The 20,820-nt window shown below is 35.2% G+C and overlaps 1 protein-coding gene across 8 annotated transcripts in view; it reads right to left on the bottom strand.

Moving 5' to 3' along the window:
• The window catches only part of CFTR (CF transmembrane conductance regulator), a 209,671-nt gene that overhangs the window by 112,536 nt on the left and 76,315 nt on the right, over positions 1-20,820 (bottom strand). For all 8 annotated transcript variants that reach the window (XM_053926745.1, XM_053926748.2, XM_045191452.3 and 5 more), the window contains 3 exons: positions 19,672-19,863; positions 4,294-4,388; positions 1,583-1,669 (listed from right to left, as the gene is read on the bottom strand). In XM_053926745.1, the coding sequence (XP_053782720.1) occupies positions 1,583-1,669; positions 4,294-4,388; positions 19,672-19,863 (374 nt within the window). The remainder of the gene's footprint in view (positions 1-1,582; positions 1,670-4,293; positions 4,389-19,671; positions 19,864-20,820) is intronic.

The following is a 20,820-nucleotide window of genomic DNA, read 5'->3' as shown; positions in this document are numbered from 1 at the left end:
GGTATAGGAACCAGAGAATCCAAAGAACTTATACATAGAACCCATGGACATGAACTAAGAGGGGGGAATGCTGGAGGGTTGGGGGTGCAAGGCAGACGGGGTATAGTGGGAAATATTGGGAAAACTGTAATAGCATAATCAATAAAATACACTTTAAAAACAAAAGATTCCTGGGGGTGGGTGAGGGGGAGTAGTTTGTAGAGGACTATATTTCTATGTAACTTCTAAAATGTCTGAGCTTTCTTGTTCTTTAAATTTTCTATTAAATTCCCTTTTAATTTTAAGTTGATCACCAATTTAGTTCTCAACAGCTTATAATAAGACTAATCGGATTTGTTAAATCAACAACAGCAAAGCTAGAAATTGGATAAATTGACCCTCCTCTAAACATTTTCCCTCTAGAACCAGAATAGAACCACCTAAGAAAGACCAATTTCTTCTAGGTATTAAAACATTACATGTTGTATAGAAAGAGGCATAATTCTAGTGTGTACTCTAATATCCTAGCAAAGCTAGCACAGTTTATATTGGTCAGAAGTTACTTATCACAGTCACAGGATTGTAAAAATAGTATCTTATGTATTAAGTTTAACTAAATTCCTGGAAAAGCTCTTCCTAGAATAATGCCATTTTATACATACATACACCTATATCCATTTTGCTTAAAATCTTTATTTCTAGAAGACTATCATGGCAGTTCTCATAATAAACTACTTTATAATCATTGAAATAATTTTGAAACTTTGAAATCAAGTCATAAAACTGTTTCTCTTTGGAACTTCACATACTTTGAGCCCTATTAGGAGTTCCAGTGATATGTAAATCCTGAGCTGTGTGTGACTGAGGACAAGGTTCTGAAGGAGGCTTTTCTGTAGATGAATAGTCTGAGCATTCACTTACATTAAACATTAAGACATTCAGCTTTTTGCCCTGTCCAGGTGGCTCAGTTAGTTGGAGCGACACTCATCAAAAGCTTGTAGGTTTGGTTCCTGGTCAGGGCATGTACCTAGGTTGTGGGTTCAGGTTCAGGAAGAAATTGATTGATTTTTTTTTTCTCTCTCACATTGAAGTTTCTCTCTCTCTCTCTCCCTCTCTCTTTCTCTCTCTCTCTCTCCAGTCAATAAACATACCATCAGTAAGGTATGTTTATTTTAAAAAATGTTTTAAAATAAATAATGTTTTATTAAAAAAAACATTCAGCTTATTTAATTCCTTAAGAAGTTTACTATCTAAGGAGGGGATAGGATAAAATGATAACACAAAAAAGCAAGTAAAATCTCTAATATAATAACCAGTTCAAATAATGTCCCAAGATAATAGTGCTATAAAAACTACACAGATAGTGAATATTACAGCACTAACAATGGGAGAAATTGGTTTAGCAGGAGGCAGTTAGAAGTTTACATGGAAATGATATTGAAACTTGATTGTGAAGGGAAAATCAGACTTAAGTGCAATATTAAATTCCTTCTTACTGAGTCACAATGGTGGGCATATTTCTCCTGAAATAAATATGCAGTCTATGATAGTACAGTAATTCTTTGTCTTTTAGCATGAGCATTATGTTACTCAAAGAACATACCTTTCAAATATTTGTTTTTCCGTTAAAACATCTAGGTATCCAAAAGGAGAGTCTAATAGGTACAAATCAGCATCTTTGTATACTGCTCTAAAAAGGAAATGAAAATTAAGTTAGACCTCCTCAGTACTTCCCATGTCATTTAGTGTAGATGATTTTAAATGAAGAATAATAAAATAAGTTACATATGATTTTTATGGCTTTTACAACACTCTAAGAATTGCTAACATGGTTTTGCTAAAAGTAAGTAATATAAACTAGCAAAAGCTACGAACTGAGTCACACAAGGCCACATAATTTAAGACATTACTTTAAATAGAAAAAAGAACACCTTCTAACCACAGTAAAGCACAGAGCAAAGCACAGTGCTACATGCTGGGAATACAATGGGAAAAATTACACAGCTCCTGCCCTCAAAGACTTTGCATTTTGGCGGGGAAAAAATAGAATAAAATAGATTACTTCGATCCTGTAAAATGTCAGAGACAGCAACTAAATTGTAGCACTTATATGAAATTATTTCTTTTTAATGTTTTTCATTGTAGATGGTTACCAACAAATTGATAGCAGTGCTACTCTGGCTGTGTGATTGATATGCTTTTTGCTCAGACTCTGTATCATATTTATAAAAATTCCAAACAAGCTAAGAATGAATAATTCACAGTAAAAATGTATACCCATATTATTTGACCTTTTAAGTTAAAAAATGAAATTTTGTGAGCAAGCAAATTCTTCATTAAGTTGATCTTAGAACAGTAATAAGATGAAGATATAGTCCCATATTAATGGAAATAAATGTTCTTCATAACATTTAAATTTTCCAGGTGTGGTGGTAAGTAACCCTACCCATACCCCAAACACATAGAATTCAGTGTTTATGTATAATTCTTGGTACTCTCAGTAAAAAGAATAATGTGTTCAATGAGCAGGTTTCTAAGAGAAAATACAGAAATGACAAAAAGTCAAAGTAAAATATAAAAGGAAAACCTTTGCAGTATAAACTATTTTTGAAGACAAGATGTAAAAGCTAGATAAAAGACCTTTATCAAAATATACCCTCAAGGTCTATATATCTCTCTCTTTCCCGAACATCTATGACCACATTTTCTTAACAGGTTAGAAATAAAATCTCCACCATCTAAAACTGAACAACATATAATACATTCCAATCAGAATAAAAATAATTATTTTCAGTAGTACCTCAAACTGCACTCACCTTATAATAAAACCACATCTTAAACTAGTAAATACAAACACAAATGTATGTTGAATGTCTAGAACCACATAGCATATCTTACCTAAGTATGAAATGGAATGTTTAAGATGAGTCTTACTTTGGCTTACAGGTTAATTAACAACTTACATTTATTTAGAAGGCATTATCTTTTCCTGTGAATTATCCATATCTATTGATTTATTTCTTCAAATTGTAATCCCAAGATCAAGGCACAATTTAATGGAGAGTTGAGAGGACCGAATTCAAATTGTAACTCTACCTTTCCCAATATGAGTTTTGGCAAGTTAATATCTAACAGCTTTAATTATCTCATGATTTCTTCCATAAAGTGGGAGAACAATCCTATCTTTGCAGGGTGATGTGGGGACTAAGTAAAATCACACACACACACACACACACACACAACCTAGAATATTATTAGGCAATTGCAGTTGCTCAGTGAGTTAGCTTTCCTTTCCAGCTTTTAAAAGCAGGAAAAAAAAGTAAGGAAAAGGAGCCAAAATATCACTAAGTCAATGTGATTTCTTATTAACAATGTTGGCAAGACAGCAAGAAGATTTTGTTCAAATATAACTAGAGGAATATTTGACATCCCATATCACCAATAAGTTTTTAAACTGAACATGACAGTTTAACCACAAAATTTTCTTCTTAATAGAAATCAACTGTATGTACTTCTCTCTTTGACAGCTCAAAATGCTTAGACCAAGGATGTCTCTACTAAAGGAATCTCACACTACAGCATTCAATGTGTTTGTCTTATTTATTTGTCTTTAAAGATTATTGACTCTAAGCCAAGTGATACAATTTGCTTTGCTACTATTGTTATGAGAATTATTAATTATGTTGAAAAACTTGAAAATATATATTGATCTAAACTAAGAAGCATAAACGGAAGCCTAGAGCAGGTGTGTTCATTGTGGGGTGGGGGTGAGTGAGGGACTGTGTGACGGACTTCACAAAAATTTACATCACATCTTTCCTGTGCTATGCGGAATCCCAGAGTTTTCCTTTGTAGTAGAACACACCATAGGGCAGGGCTGTCAAACTCATTTTCACCGAGGGCCATGTCAGCCTCACAGCTGCCTTCTAAGAGCCGAATGTAGAGCTCCTTTCCCCTAGTTAAGGAGTAGTTACATTTATAGAGTACAAAAATTACATTCGACCCTTTGAAAGCAACCTCAAGTCTGATATGGCCCCCCCAGTGAAAATGAGTTTGACCCCCCTAACATAGGGCAATCAGATATACAAACACCAAAATAGGGCATGCATTTTGAAAAAGCCATAATTTTAACACATATGAATATTATTTATATAATGATCCATAGTCTTTGAAGTTTATTCTTAAGCAGCTAGTCATCAGGCCCCAAGTACTTTTCAATTCCAAAGCAATATAAAGAAATAGAGATATATCTATAATTTTGACATGCATGATATTTACAGCAAATGCTCACTGGACCAATAATCAGATATTCACCTTGCTAAACAAATTCTCGCTCGCTGCCCTCCACTCAGTGTGAGTCCACCTTCTCCAAGAATTATATTGTCTTTCTCTGCAAACTTGGAAATGTCCTATTATCAAAAATAGAAAGTAAGAGAGGAATTGTTAGTATGTTGAATCTGAATTTGGAAGGTGCTTTTTCCTTCAAATGTAATCATATGACACTTGTTTTTAACCACAGCTGAATTTTGAACTGCATCTTAATTATTTCAAGTCCACTTCAATTACTCAAAACATTGCTGAAATTAAGAAATAAATCTTTGTTTAATTTCTAAAATGACATTAATTATTATTAAGTAATAATTGGGAAATATAAAGAAGTAAAGCCTATGTATATTCATGGATATGTAAGTATGTGTGCATATCATCGATAGGCCATCACACGATTCCAAGTGCTATTAATGCGCTCAAGCACACTTCCTTCCAATTTAAATTAACTCTTAGGATTTCAGCCAAGACGGAGGTGTAGGTAGATACACTTTGCCTCCTTGCATAACCAAAAGGACAACAACAAATTTAAAAACAAAAATAACCAGAACTGCCAGAAAATAGAACTGTTTGGAAGTCTGACAATGAAGGAGTTAAAGAAAAAACATTCATCCAGACCAGTAGGAGGGGTGGAGAGGGGCAGCCCAGGGAGAGAGTACTCGAGGCAAGGCAGCACCTGGAGGACCAGGGCAGGCAAGGTGGTGGTTGGTGGAGCAGGGGCTCCCACATTTGCATGCAGATAAACTGGGAGGAACAGCTGGGGAGCAAGATAGACCATGCAACCCAGGGTTCCAGTGCAGAGTAATAAAAGCCTTAAAACCTCTAACTGAAAAAACCTGTACAGATTGCAGCAGTGGGAGAAATTCCCAGCCTCACAGGAGAGTTACTTGGAGAGACCCACGGGTTCGTAGAATGTACACAAAACCACTCACCAGGGAATCAGCAGTAGGAGGTCCCAATTTCCGTGTAGGTAGCAGAGGAAGTGACTGAAAGCCAACCCAGACCCAAACGAGCAGCATTGTTTCCTTTTGGACCCCTTCCCCACATACAGCACCACAATGCAGTGACATGAGTTGCCCCACCCTGGTAAATACCTAAGGCTCCACCACTTACTATGTAACAGGCTTGCCAAGATAAAAGAATTTGGCCCAAATGAAAGAACAGATCAAAGCTCCCCCAAAAATACAACTAAGTGATGAAGAGATAGCCAGCCTATCAAATGCAGAGTTCAAAACACTGGTAATCAGGATGCTCACAGAAATGGTTGAGTATGGTCGCAAAATAGAGGAAAAAGTGAAGGCTATGCAAAGTGAAATAAAGGAAAATGTGCAGGGAACCAACAGTGAGGGGAAGGAAATTAGGACTCAAATCAACAGTTTGGACCAGAAGGAAGAAATAAACATTCAAGCAGAACAGAATGAAGGAACAAGAATTTTAAAAAATGAGGACAGGCTTAGGAACCTCCAAGACAACTTTAAAAGTTCCAACATCGGAATCATAGGGCTGCCAGAAGGATAAGAGGAAGAGCAAGAAATTGAAAAATTATTTGAAAACATAATGAAGGACAATTCCCTAATATGGCAAAGGAAATAGACTTTCAGGAAGTCTAGGAAGCTCAGAGAGTCTCAAAGAAGTTGGACCCAAGGAAGCACACACCAAGGAACATCATAATTAAGTTACCCAAGAACTTAAGGAGAGAATCTTAAAAGCAGAATGAGAAAAGGAAACAGTTACCTACAAAGGAGTTCCCAAAAGACTATCAGCAGATTTCCCAAAGGAAACCTTGTAGGCAAGAAGGGGCTGGAAAGAAGTATTCTAAGTCATGAAAGGAAAGGACCTGCATCCAAGATTACTCTATCCAGCAAAGCATTAATTTAGAACGGAAGGGAAGATAAAGTGCTTCCCAGATAAGGTCAAGTTAAAGGAGTTCGTCATCACTCAGCCCTTATTACATGAAATGTTAAAGGGACTTATCTAATAAAAAAGAAGATGATCAAAAATTTGAACAGTAAAATGACAACAAACTCAAAAATATCAACAACCAAACATAAGAAAACAAAAAGAAAAATGAACTAAGCAAACAACTAGAACAGGACGACATTCACAGAAACAGAGATCACATGGAGGGTTAACAGCAGGGAGGGGGTGGGTGCAGAATGGGAGGAAAAGGTACAGGGAATACGAAGTATAATGGTAGGTACAAAATATACAGGGGGAGGTTAAGAATAACATGGGAAATGGAGAAGCCAAAGAACTTATTTGTATAACCCATGGACATGAACTAAAGTAGGGAAATGCTGGTAGGAGAGGGGCTACAGGGCAGACAGGAATAAAAAGGAGAGAGAAATGTGACCACTGTGATAGCATAATCAATAAAATGTTTTAAAAAGAGTAAAAAAAAAATCCCTTTTAAAAGGAAATCTCCAAAACTGAATAAACTTCTCAAAAAAACCCCTAAAAGAATACTACTTACATTCACCACCCCTGCAGGACCTAAATATAGTTAGTGGGTGGCCATGAGTACCAGGCAACTCCTTCCCAAAGTTCTCTCACCGACCCACCCAGCACCTCATTACTGTGTCCCCTCCCCAACTATGCTGCCTCCCCTGTCACCTCCCTTCCACATGAGTTGTGTCATCTTTTCTCCCAGTTAATGAATTTTCTGTGGCAACAACCATCCTAGGCATTGTAAAAGAAGTTTAGTATTTGACTCCCAGCCATTCTAAATCTAATTTGGAAGATAAGCCATAATCCTGGAGAATACCAAATAACATCTAAAGATTTAATTAACCACTTTAATATAGGTCATAAACTAGTAAACAATTAAAGTATACTTTAATTACAGACATACAAAGAAAAGGGAGATGTTGTCATATGAATGTTTTCTATCTAAAATAGACACTAGTGAGACAGATCACTTTTAAAAAGCATTAAAATAAAAATTCATGCATCTGAAAAGATTTAGTATTCTGAGGCAATGTTTTTGGCCTCCTTTCTGAACTGAAACCATATATGAAATGGTGTGCAAATTTAGATAATTTAACAAGTAGCTCAGAGATTGTAATTAATAGGAAGCTACTGAGATTGAAATGAACAAAATGGTGGAGATAGATTGTAAAGATTGTGAATAAGTCTATTATTTTAAGATCAAATGAGTTAGTAATACCAATATCCTGCTGCTAATGTGAGCACTTGTCATGATCACCTAGTTTATTGTATATTTGTAGATTTCTTTATTAGTGTTTGGCTTTTCCTATTTGATTTAACATAAAACACTTCGTTTTGTGTACACTGTTAAACACTTTGCTGATTACTAAGAGCACTCAAATCTGGTAATATATTTATCTTAAGGGTGTTGGTTTTCAGCCTTCACAGCAGATTTTCCCTTCCCTGAAAATTATAAACTAAAACAAAATTATAGCACTTGGTGCTCTCATTAGTTTAAAAAGCAGCCTAAAAGCCGGAGTTGCTAGGCAAAGCCTTGCATACAGAGAGACAAATGCTATTTCTCTTCCTTCACACTGCAACTTCTCTTGAGTTCCCTTGCAGCTATTCATAAAAATTGCTGGCCCTCACTGGTGTGGCTCAGTGGGTTTGGTGGTGTCCAGCAAACTGAAAGGTCTGGGGTCTGATTGATGGTCGGGGCACATGCCTGGGCTGCAGGCCAGGACCCCCACTGGGGCCGTGCAAGAGGCAACTAACTGATCAATGTTTGTCTGGCACATTGATGTTTCTCTCCTGCTCTTTCTCCCTCTCTTCCCCTCTCTCTAAAAATAAATAATTAAAATCTTTTTTAAATGTTGGAGGAAATCATTAAATGGAACTGCATGTGAATTGATTTCTTATATAAAAATTAACTACTGAGATTTTTTTTAAAACTAAATCTTACTGTGGTGATCATTTTACAGCATATACAAATATCAAACTGTTGTGTTGTGCACCTGGTGGTATAATGTTATGTCAATTATACCTCAATAAAAAAACATATCTTAAAATAAATCAAATATAAACTTATAAAAGTCATGATCAATTAATTTTCTTGTTGAAGGAGACCCTGAAAAACCTTTCTCTGAAGCCATCCTATACTGCCATTTCAATTTTTAATAATTTTCTCAGCACAATTTATCTACAGATAAAATCAAGTATTTAAAGTATTTAAATCATTCATTCTCAAAGTGTGGTTCCTGGACCAATTGTTTCACAAGCACCTGGGGAGCTTGTTTAAAAAAATGCTCTATCTATTCTTCAGAAAAATTGGGGCAGAGCCCTGGAATCTGCATTTTAACCTATAATTATGACTTCTCAGAGACTTGTTCTTTGGCTAATTTCCTTTAGAATGTGTTGGTTAGAAAGGCAAATATCAACTTCAAGGGATTCTGTGCATAAAATACATTAGGTCTATTTGAGATTGTAAAGCACTTGAAAATATTTAGATAAAGAGTACCAGAGAGGGTCAAAGTAATGTTATAATAAGTATGCAATAAAGATTAGCTTATTTTATTACTAAGAAGTGTATAATATACCCATATGCACTTTTCACACAAATGTTTATCATTTTACTCTTTTAAATGTACCTAACACCATCACCCAAGTATTTTTCAACTGAGTCAGACAAATTATGAGTGTTAAAGAGAAATTGCTAATATAAAGCTCATTAACTCTGACATTAACATTCAATAGAGGGATGATATAGGGTGTTATATTGAGAGAAAGAGAGAGAAAAATAAAGAGAACTTTAAAGAAAGGGTAGTGTTACATTTAATGGTCCTGTGTGATTTTGCAATATTTGCTGAGTACATTTGAGCTTCCTGTGGCTTTGTAGATACGAAAATACCATAAACCTTGTTTTATGACTGCCTTATCACTCTTTAGAATAACCTTGACAACATAGCTGCTTGTGGTAAGAGAGGAGTGTGAAATGCTTGGGTTAGGGCAACATGAACTTTAGAGGTAATGCCATTCAATAAAGCATGTCTTTAACAGTAAATCATTGGAGAGTTAGTGCCATTGTTATTAATGTTTAATAATTACTAAACACTTGTCTTGTGTTTTATACACAAGGAAATGGGCAAGAAGGAGGGAGGAGAAAAGTGCTGGTGGAATAGAGGGAAGAAGAAGGGAGAAGAGAGGAACAGAAGCAGAGAATGTGAGAAAGCCAAGAGAGTACTGGAAAGAGAGAGAAAGAATGAATTAACCATTTTTGCACATAGCTGTTATAAATGTGGATGTGTTATCTTAAAAGTTCTGTGTACCTCTCTGATATATATCAACAGAGGTTAATTTCTACAGCAGGAAAGATACATGAATGAATTCATAAATTAAGAATTGGAGTTCTCTCTATTAAGAAAGGTAGTTTGTTGACCCTATGTCAAACTTGATTGCAAATAACTATATAGAAATATTGCATAAAAATTCATCATTGCTAGAAAGCATAAGATGTGAGAACTTATCATCACCTTGGAAAATAAAAGCTATTCCTTCATTGAGCTTTAGTACTGACCAAATCTATAGCAGGAAACTTAAATTCCAATATAATTTTATGGGACTCAACAAAAGTACAAAAAACACTATTATAATGAATGTTACAGTTTTTGACACCAATATTAAACATTATTTATTATTCACATATATATACACATATATAATTTTATGCCTGAACTTGTGAGAATATATGTATTTCTGTTACTATCCCTATGCCTCTTTAGTGTTTATTTCTGTATATGTATAGGTCTATATTTGTATTTCAAAACTAATAACTTTAGCACTTTTAAAGGAAGAACTATAAAATTCAATAATTTCAGGTGTTTCTGGGTAAATGTTCCCAAGGAAGTAAATCGAAAAAGAGACTTGAAACAAATTAAAAAATCTTATTTATCTTATTCTGGCTCTATATTAAACCCATTAAACTACAGATTTCTGGACTCCAGATTTCAAATTCTCTGAAATAACCCTTAAAAGTCTAGTTTTTAAAAGCTCACTAGATGATTTTGATTCAGTTGGTCTAAGAATTGACATTTAGGAAGCCACTAATTCCTTAACTCTCTCTTCTAGGTCTACCCCCCCCCCCCAAGAGGCTGGGAGAAATCCAATACGTGAAAAAGTACTCTTAGTTCTCAGTATTTCACTGGCACATGCAGTGTTATCCTGCTCTGGAGTCCCTGACATACCTCCAAGGTCCTTATTAACTAGTTTTCTGCTTTGTAATTCAGTTGTTTAGGAGATATGTTTCAATACTCATTCACTCATCATCTCTGAAGGAATCCTACCCTGATCCTTATTTTCTCAACACCAATGGCTCAACTTGACCTGAGCAGGCTTCCTCCCCTGTGCTGACTGCCCACCCTCTTGGATTTCCATACTTTAAATTTGAGGTTATGAGGCATGAAGAAGAGATTTTGCACTGAGGGAAGAGGAAAAGGAAAAGAATTTGTGAGAAGAACTGGGAAGAAATTTCCTGACTTCTTTAAATTTTAAGAATAGATGACTTTCCTAAGATATACATATTTAGAATTGTGGTAGCTTGAAATATCATTTACATGAAAATTAATGTCCTGAAAATACTTTTCTAAATGAAGTCATGGAATTTTCAAAGCCATTAGTTCACAAGTCTTTGTTATCATTACCTTCTCTACAAATAGAAGATTTATAATCTTGATGGTTTAATAATACTGTTGCAATAACAGTGAGATTAACTATCATGAAGTTCTAACTTGAAGTCAGCAATGGTCAATAGGTAAGTCATTAGAGTCTACGATAGAGTTTATTTTCTAAGAGGCAACATCTCTAAACAGTATGTAGCAAAAAAAGATAGGGAATGGATTTTATTGCTGATCTCACTGATTGTGACACAGGTGATCTTAAACAAGTCTCTTAAACTTTCACTTCTTATTCTTCAAGATGTGAAGAATTTGCTAAAGCTCTAACCACACATCTACATTATCCCCCTCTAGTCTGCATATTACACTGGATGACCCTAACTAAGATACTGTTTTGATTATGGCATTTCCCCAATAAAGAAAAGGTACTGTGGACCCATTTGCTCTCCTCCCAGAGTACTTTCCCGTGCTCCCACTCAGCGCCATGTTTCCCTGACTCCTCTGCAGCTAGAGTGCGAATTGGATTTCACCAGGTATATGAAACATGAGAATTATGAAACATGAAATATGAGAATTGGATTTCACCAGGTATATGAAACATGAAAGTGAAGTGGAACACTTCTGCCTTTCTGCATCTTTTGGCTGTTTTTTCATTGACGGCAAGTGGGGAGACAGAAACCACAGTCTGACTGTCCTCTGCCAGTTCAGCTGTCACCATATACCCCTTCCTTTCCGGAGCCCAGCCTTGCTGCAATACCTTGAGCTCCCCCCAAAGTGCGATGTTGTTCTCGGCTCTAAACTCATTTTATTCCCCATCCTAGCCACGTGAAGCTGTAACTCCTCAAACATACAATGTTCTCTCTTGGCTCCAGACCCTGTACATTCTGTTTTCTTTCTGGAATGTTCTCCCTGTTCTTCATTCAAATGACTCTTACTCATTCATCATCTCTCACCTTAGATATCACTTCTTCCAGAAATACCTTGCTTGACCTTCTAAGACCAGATTAAGTGCCACTTCTCTGTACTCAGATAAGGATCCTATATTGACTGATATCATAAGACTTATCAAACTGTACTGGTTTTTACCTGTTCATCTCCACTAGAATGAAAGCTTCATGAGGACAGAGATCTTGTTTTGTTATTAATAGTTCCCAGAATTTGGTGCAGTCTCTAGTTCAATGTTTGCAGTCACTAATATTTAGTAAGTAAATATATTTAAATACCTTCTACTCAAAAATATCTGTAAATCAAAGTTCATTGCAGACGGGGATCCTTGTTATACTTGCAGATGGCATACAGAGTGCCTAACACAGTCCTGTGTCCAGAGTAGGAACTCAACAAATGTTTACTGAAATGTTTTTAAATTTATTAAATTTGATTCAAGGTAACTAAACCTTCTAAATAAAAATTAGGTATTGTAAACTTGGTTTTGTAACATATTAATGATAATATAATTGCCATTCCAAGGGCTATTTTGTCTAGAGAACACTTGCACTCAGAAGTTTCAGAGGAAAAGAAGTTTCTCTTCCTGGAAAGGTCTTTATGAACATTACTAAGTTCTAATGTTCTATTGAAATGTAAGTGTAGAATCTTATCTTGCCCTTGTTTAGTTAGTCATTACTAGAAGATGGGAAACTCCAAGAGCGCCGCGTTCAGAATCCCAATTCTTCCAGAGGGATATGTATGATGCCTTTTACCTTTGGAAAACCATGCTTTTATTTGTTTGTTTGTTTTGAGATGAAGGTGTGGCTTCAATATCTTAATTTCATTATCTGTTCATGAAATAGCTAGAACTAGTTATCATTAAATTTTTTATAGTATTGTTCTGTTGACTTGCCCATATCTTACTAAGAGAGTTTTAGGGCAAATTTGGTTTTAGGGATGTAAGAACTCTCATTTATTAAGCTAATAATTAGTTCCAGAGTTGTAATTTTAATTCCTAAAACCTAGTTCGTACTTTTAAAATTTCATACATTTACATTTTGACTGCAAATTCTAGGCAAATTTGTCACTAGATAAGTAGAAAGTGAGAATTTGATATACCAACGTGTGCAGAGTGCTTCACACAGCAGTACTGACATGTGCTCTCTCAATAGATGTTAGCTACTATTCTTAAGTTCCAAGGTTCAAATGAAGTGAAATAACAGTTTTGTTCAGGATATGCCATGCTATTCCTGTTTGGTTCCAGTTCAGTAGTCTTATAAAATAAATGCACTTGCTTCATATCACAGTACATAAATGTCAGTGCTTTCAAACTCAATTACCTATCAGTGGCAAGTTACAAGTGGATCAAGGTACAGTCACTTCGTGTGGTTTATTCTGGTTTAGGAAACACAGTTAAATGTGTTTCAAATATCTGTTTCAGAGTCCTTTATGTGTTGCTACTATTAAATGCAAATGTTAATTCCTATGGCACCTTTTTATTTACAGATCTCCCAATGGAACATTCCTGAATCCGGCTACAATGGTACAATATATTGACCATCTAAAGGTTAAACCTATGTTCAATGCAGGTTAGTTTTGGCCAGATCTGGAAATCCAGAGGTCACTAATTTTAATTTAATTAGTCCTGTGGTATCACTTTGATGGATTTTTCAGAACAGTTGTTGACTCATTTCTTTGCTTCCCTCCCAAGTTTTTCATACTTCTTGCCAATATCCCTCCCAAGTATTTTTCTTTTAGTAAATTCTTGCCAACTTCCCTCCCAATTTTTTCTTCCAGTGTCTTAAATATGAAATATGTCAGGCAGTGGTGAAACAGACAACACAGAGATTTTACTTCTTCATCTTGCACAGTAAATGGTTTTATTACAATTCGTATGTAATGACTGTCGTGATGAATGCTTAAGGTAACGCATTTTGTGTTTACAAAAGGATCTCAACATTTTTTTTAAATCAATTGCATATCCCAAGCCCCTGACCTCCTCTCACACCCCACTTCCCACCTCCCATCATGAACACTATAAAAGCCAATTACTTCTCCAAACCCAGGTACTTTCACAAGAGAGTGACTCACTGAATAAAGACAGTTCAATTACTCATTAAGTAAACACTGGCCTGCCTAGAATGTTCTTGCTGTCAACTGTGGGGCTGTATGGTGGGATGAGGAATTGGTGAAGTACAAAAGAGGTAGTTTTCTGGGAATAAAAAAGGCAAGAGAACGGTGAAATCTGTCACTCTTTCAATAAGGAAATATGATTATAATCTCCTTAAGAAGTCAATGAGGGCCCAATTATATTAACTCCTCTTTTTAAACTGGCAAAGTCTCCAGTACTAGTTACAAAAATTGGAAATATTGAAAAGACTCTAAGATAGTTTGGGTACTTGGAAAGCAAGAAAAAATAGAATAAGTTAATGGTCATGGGGATAAAAATGATATTTTAAAAATAATTATCAGTTTGCCTAGGAATCCATTCTACTATGATCTAGATACAAAGTAGGATATATAAGCAAGACGTGGAGATGCTCCTAAAAGAGGAGGCCTGAAGGTCAAGAATCTGAACTTTCTCACTCATGTTTCCACATTACAAGTTATTCTGTCAGCACACAACTCTTTCCATGCCCTTCCCTGTGATAAAGACTTTGAGCCATCCCACTGAGTGAATAGTTTTCAAAAACTGAAATCAGAAAACTATGTGAAATATGTTGTGCATTCTTTTTCCTCTCCAAGTAAATTTACACCTACGGGCCTACTCCTATGACACCAAGCATCACTACATACGCAAGTGCTTTGTAGATATTAGAGCTGAACAAAAACACAAAAATGCGGAAGAAAATATTCCATTCTCATCTCCACTTCCAAGTCTAGATGTAGTACATTAAAAAAAACAAATCAACTTTGGCAGTCAAAATGAAAACATACTGAGTCATGAATGTTTGTATTTGGTGACAGGGGCCACAAAGAGAAAGAAAGGGATTCTTCTGCTGGCAATAGCTGTAGGTATTTCATGTTCCTATGTTCAGAGCTCCTCCTCACTTAAAAAAAAAAACAACTTTCATTTTGGAAGGTTCTCACTGGCCTTTTCAAAGATGTGAACACCTGTTTAACAATAACAACAACAAAATACAAAAACTGGAAACTCTAAAGTCACTGAGAATAGAGGAAATTTCATTTTGACTGTGAACAGAATTGGCACTGCTGATTACTTTTATTTGTTACTCCCAGAAATAATATGCTGTCATGTAATATCTCCTCAAACTCTTTTTTTCACAAACATTTTTTTTCACATAATTCTTGCAACTGACATGCCTACTTCAAAATATTTCTGAAAGAGTCATCGAATAAGAATTTACCCTTCTGTGTATATGTGCTAGGTGAAGTGTATCAATATAAAATTTTTAGAATTGCTGTTCTCAAGAAATTTACCATGTAGTTTAATACATAACAACATGTAGGAAATGTTCAGGAAAGAGAAGCAAACAGAATATACTAATGTATTCTGTATTCACTACATTTGCCAGTTTAAAGTACAAGGAATTTTAGGAAATCCTGAATGTTTTTGTCTATCATAAGATGACTAAAAAGGTCTTACAAAAGTCAGCAAGACACAATGTTAGAAATGAAATGTTAAATGTTTTATTTCACATCAAAAAATTGAGGTCATCATTGTTATTAATAATTTTTGTTAAAGCCCACGTAGCGGGTTTCTCCAGTGGCACTGTGTTAGTGAGACCTATGATCTTTCTGCCCTGGTGAGGTATCTCAGTTCTATGTAATTCAGCTCCATGTCCTTCCTTCCTAAACTCACAATTTCTACTGGTCCCTCTTTCCAATTCCTGTTGTGCAAGGAATCCTTAATCTTAAACCCATTTCTCTCCTCTTCTAATTTCTTCTAATAGTTACCCACTCTTCCCTGAAGGAGGCCCATTTTTTCCTGATGCCCTTTCCTACAAATGCAAATATTAAGTACATACAGATGATTTTCCTAATATTTTCACAATCCCTCTGCTTAACTTTTGTCCCTTCTTGTTTATCATGACCATTATCTGGATTACTGAAATAGCTATTAGTGTCCCTCCTTCTAGTCAGAATAGCAAATAGTACTACCATTACTACTAATATTAATACTTTCCATGTGCCAGAAACATATAGAAAACCCTACAAAGTAGGTAATATTATCTCCACATTGCAGAGGATAAAACTCAGCACTCAGCAAGGGTAAATAACTTTCTTTAGTAACTCGGCTTTGTCAGATTTCAAAACCTATGTTCCTTCTGCTGTCCTGCAAAGCTTTAAATCATGTCCACCTTAATTCTGCTCCACATATTATGACCAAAGTGATATATCTAAAATGCAAAGCTGATTGAATCATACTTCTAATTAAAGCTACTCAAGACCACATTTCTGAGACTGTTAGACAAGGCTCCCAAGACATGGCCTTCCAGCTTCATTCCTCCCCGGTCACTGTCCCCAGGCACACTCTAATCCTATCAAGAGGCCTGTGGTCCCCTGTACTGAACAAGTGGTTTTATGTCCCATTTTTCTGCTCATACATTTTCCTCTGATCAGAATACCTTTTCCATCGTTACTCACCCTTCCAGCTATCTATTTTTTACAGAAAGCTTCACAGAACTGTCCAGGCAGGCTAAAAGCCCTCAACTGGGCTTTCATACTGCCCTGAGACTACCTCTGACCCAATATGTGCTATATTATATTGAAGTGGTTTCTTTACATATGTTTTCCCCTAACTAGCCTATAAGTTCTGTGAGGAAAGGGATAAAAAAGTTTTTCATTTTGTACCCACCTTGTTCCCACCACAGTGAACAGTGTCTGGCATAAGGTAGTCCCATAGTACTGTTCAGGGTCTGAAAGGGACATAGGCACTGGAACCATCTCCCACCCCACTGCCATTTCTGGAGCCTGGAACCAATGTGCCTGCGTTCTAAACCTTCAGGATCAATACCAACTGTTTTCTTCCACAGAAGGCTCCAAATCTTGTTGATTGGGTCATGAAGACCAACTACCATATTTATAGATGATCACTTTTACAACTTTCTCTTATCACTACTTTGTCAACATCAAAATTCATATTGATGGTTTTTCATTACTTTTTAGCTTCATGGTTCTCCTTCTTAATTACACCAACCTCCAGCCTGTTTCCATAGTAGTCACTTACTACTAACAAGAACTAACTCTCAGTCACAGTTATCTTATGTCATGCTCTCTAGCAGTATTCTCCACCTCAAAAGCTAGTAGAATAAACTGATGATTGCCAGAGGGGAGGGGGATGGGGGACCTGGTGAAAAAGGTGAAGAAGTACAAAATGTCAGTTACTTAATAGTCACAGGGATGTAAAGTACAGCACATGGAATATAACTGATAATAGTGTAATAACTCTGTATGGTGCTTGGTGGGTACTGGAAATATCAGGGGAACACTGTGAAGTATATGATTGTCTAATCGCTGTTATACACCTGAAACTAATACAACATAATATTGAATGTAAACTGCAATTGAAAAATAAAATTAAAATGCTAGTAAATAAAGGTAGTAGAAATGAGCTAATAGTTACTGGGTGGCTAAGTTGTACCAGATGCTGTGTTAGGCACCTTATATTTATTATTTCATTTTCTTTTGTCAATAATATGGTGACCATTTACTCATCAATCTCCCACTTTTTTCCATTAACTCAACCATCTCTCTACTGGAATCTTTAATGTTCTTAATAAAAAAATTCCTACGAGGCCATAATTTTTAGCCATGTCACCACTGGAATTCCGTAGTCACTAGCCTTCTGCTTTCTCCGGAGGTGATTCCTTACATTAGACAAAACCAGATTGATTCCCACGCTTCTCCTTTTACACCTACAGAAATGCCTCTTTCTTTTTCTATTAGATTAGATTATTTATTGATATGTTTCTATCTCCTACTGGCCCATGAACCTCTGAAATATATGGATCTTGTTTTATTTATATTTGCATAAAATACATCAAGTCTCAATAAATGTTTTCAAAATAAAGATACTGTCTTCTCTAGTTGAAAAGTTTAATTAGGCATAAAAGACCATACATTAAATAATTCTATTTACATGAAATATCCAGAATAGAAAAATCTTAGAGACTGAAAATTGCTTAAGGCTGGTGAAGGAGGTATGAAGAAATAAAAATCAATTGCTAATGGAGTTTCTTTTAAAGTGGTTGAAAATGTGGTGATGGTTGTTTAACCCTGTGAATATAATAAAAAACACTGAATTATACACTTTAAAAATAATGTTAAAGCTGACCACAGAGTCAGAAAAAAATCAATCATATGTTTTTCCTCATACCATCTTTCCTTCCTTATTTTAACAGGTATAATTCATATACCACACTATTATTCAAAATTAAAACACAGGTCACTATACTATGAACCTTTTAGAAAATGGCCCATGTCTTATTCAACTTGGCATTTCTGAGACCTAGCACAGTATTCAGAATTGAGTATATGCTAAGTATATGAATGAAGGACTGTTAGCTCCAAATTTATTACTAGTATTTTAACTATGCTATATTTGGGTTAAATATAATTTTATAGGTTTACTTGGGGGAATCAAACCATCACAATAATATTATTTCTATGGGAAAAGTTATATTCAAAGCAAAATATACGCCTACCAGAAAGCTTCCAACACCTTTCCACTAATGAATAAATAAATCCCATGATTGATTTTGCAAGGCACTACCACACCTACATGTCAGTACCCTCATACACAAATATCTGTGTTCTCCAGGAACGCTCAGACTTTTTATGACAAATCTACTAAGTGTTCCAACCTTCAGGTTGTGAAACACTCTTCCTGGCTTTTGAGGAATGAAGAATATCTTCTTCAAAGCAAATCCAACAGTTTTTCAGGATAGCTTTTTTTGTCACTATACTTTCAGGTTGTATGGAAAACAAGACAATAGAATTTTTTAAAAACTATTGAATGAGTCCACATATATAGAGAGAGCCATTTATGCAAGCATGTAGTCCTCTTTTGTAAAAATTGTAGTTTCTATCTATTACACAATTAGCCATGTTCTACTTTCCATACACTGTATTCTGCTTTATTTTATTCCCACTGCAATTTTCTTCATTAAAAGTAACTGAAAGGAACCCACTACTGTCAAATGCCATCTATCAAACAAGTGATTTTGAATGAAGATCACTATTCAGGAAATACTTCTGAAAACCTCATAATGATATATTCCCTGTAATTATTTACATCAATAACTATTGAAGCTTCCATCATATAATTTATGTATCAGATAGCACAAGATCCATATACTGACTTCACTTGAAATACTTCATGTATTTCCAAATAATCAGCCCATTCCCCAATATTGTGAAATAAGTCAACAGCATCATCTTCATTTAACTACCATTTCAGAAAATTACAGTCACTAGAGATGATACAGTTATATATTGAAGGCTAAACAATAAGATAAAATCACAAGTTTATCTCAGATTCTCAACTGGCAGGGCAACACTCATTCCATTAGATTACAGTGTTCTTAAAATTATTAAAATCCTCTTATATAATTTGGAAATATCTGTTTTAAAATGCATGCCATATAAATGTCAATTGAGGGCATTTTCTCATGAATGAATGAACAAAATTCTTACCATTTCATAAAGAATTTTTTTCTAACCAAGTAAGTTCATCATTTTAAAAATAAAATATAGCTCCTTTATGTTTTTGTGAAAACATGATTAATATATGTAGGCTGATTAAATAGGAAGCTCAATATATAATTTAGGTAGTTTGAAGGTTTCATATGTATAATCAGAAAATCTTCACATAATTACTTACCTCTTCTAGCTGGCATGCTTTGATGACACTCCTGTATCTATACTCATCATAGCAAACACCAAAGATAATGTTTTCCTTAATGGTGCCAGGCATGATCCATGAAAACTGAGAGCAGAATGAAATTCTTCCACTGTGCTTAATTTTGCCCTCATAAGGCTCCAGTTCTCCCATGAGCATCATTAGAAGTGAGGTCTAGAAATAAAACCATTGTTATTAAGTTAAATTATTGGATCAAATCACTCCCAGAATGCTCTTGCTTCCAAATGTCATCCTAAATAGAGGCATCTATTCTGATTTTGAAAGACTCTATATTAATTCACTCAGTTCAAAATTTATTAAGCACTTCCTGTTTTGGGTACACTTGCAGTGAACTGAAAAGTAGAAGAACAACGATGCAACGTAAAATTATTATTATAAATATAACCACTGGGAAAAAAAAAAAAACACATCCCCAACCTCTAAAAGTTAGAATGCCCTTGGGTTCATACCTTGGCCACTTTCTCTTCTTATCAACATTCTCTCCCTTGGAATCTCACCTAGCCCCATATCTTTACACTGTTGGCCCCCACTTCCTTGAAACCAGATTTATCCAAATAACATCTCTGTTTGGATGTCAAATAGGTATCTTAAAGTTAACATTACAAAATCATTCTGTAACCAAAACCTGTTTCTCCCATAACATTCTCAATAAATGGAAACTTCATCCTTCTAGTTAGTCCAAAAACCTTGGACTCAACCTTGAGTCTTCCATTTTTCTCAGATGCCATGTTCAATATCTCTAATCCATTGTATCTTTCTTGGAAGCATGTCTTCAATCTATTACTTCGATTACTACCAGGATTAAGCCAACACTGTCCTTTGCCTGGATTAGCACAATAGCCTTTAAGTCATCCCCTTGCTTCTGCCCTTGATTTCCTACAATCTATTCTCAAAGTGGCTTTATCAAACTGTATTTACATATCTCTTATTATGGTGAATAAAATACAATACCTTTTCATATGTTAAAGGCCACTTCTATTTTCATTTTTGGTGCAATATCTATTCACATGCATTTTTCTAACAGGTTTTTCATATGTTTTCTTAAATTTTATTTTAGGCTCAGTTTATTTAGAGAAAGATCAATCCTTTGTGCAATATAAATTGCACATA

This window comes from Desmodus rotundus, chromosome 6 (assembly GCF_022682495.2).
Source record: "Desmodus rotundus isolate HL8 chromosome 6, HLdesRot8A.1, whole genome shotgun sequence".
Lineage (NCBI taxonomy): Eukaryota > Metazoa > Chordata > Mammalia > Chiroptera > Phyllostomidae > Desmodus > Desmodus rotundus.
The sequence above is the reverse complement of the archived record's forward strand: the minus strand, read 5'-3'. Positions and strand labels throughout refer to the sequence as shown.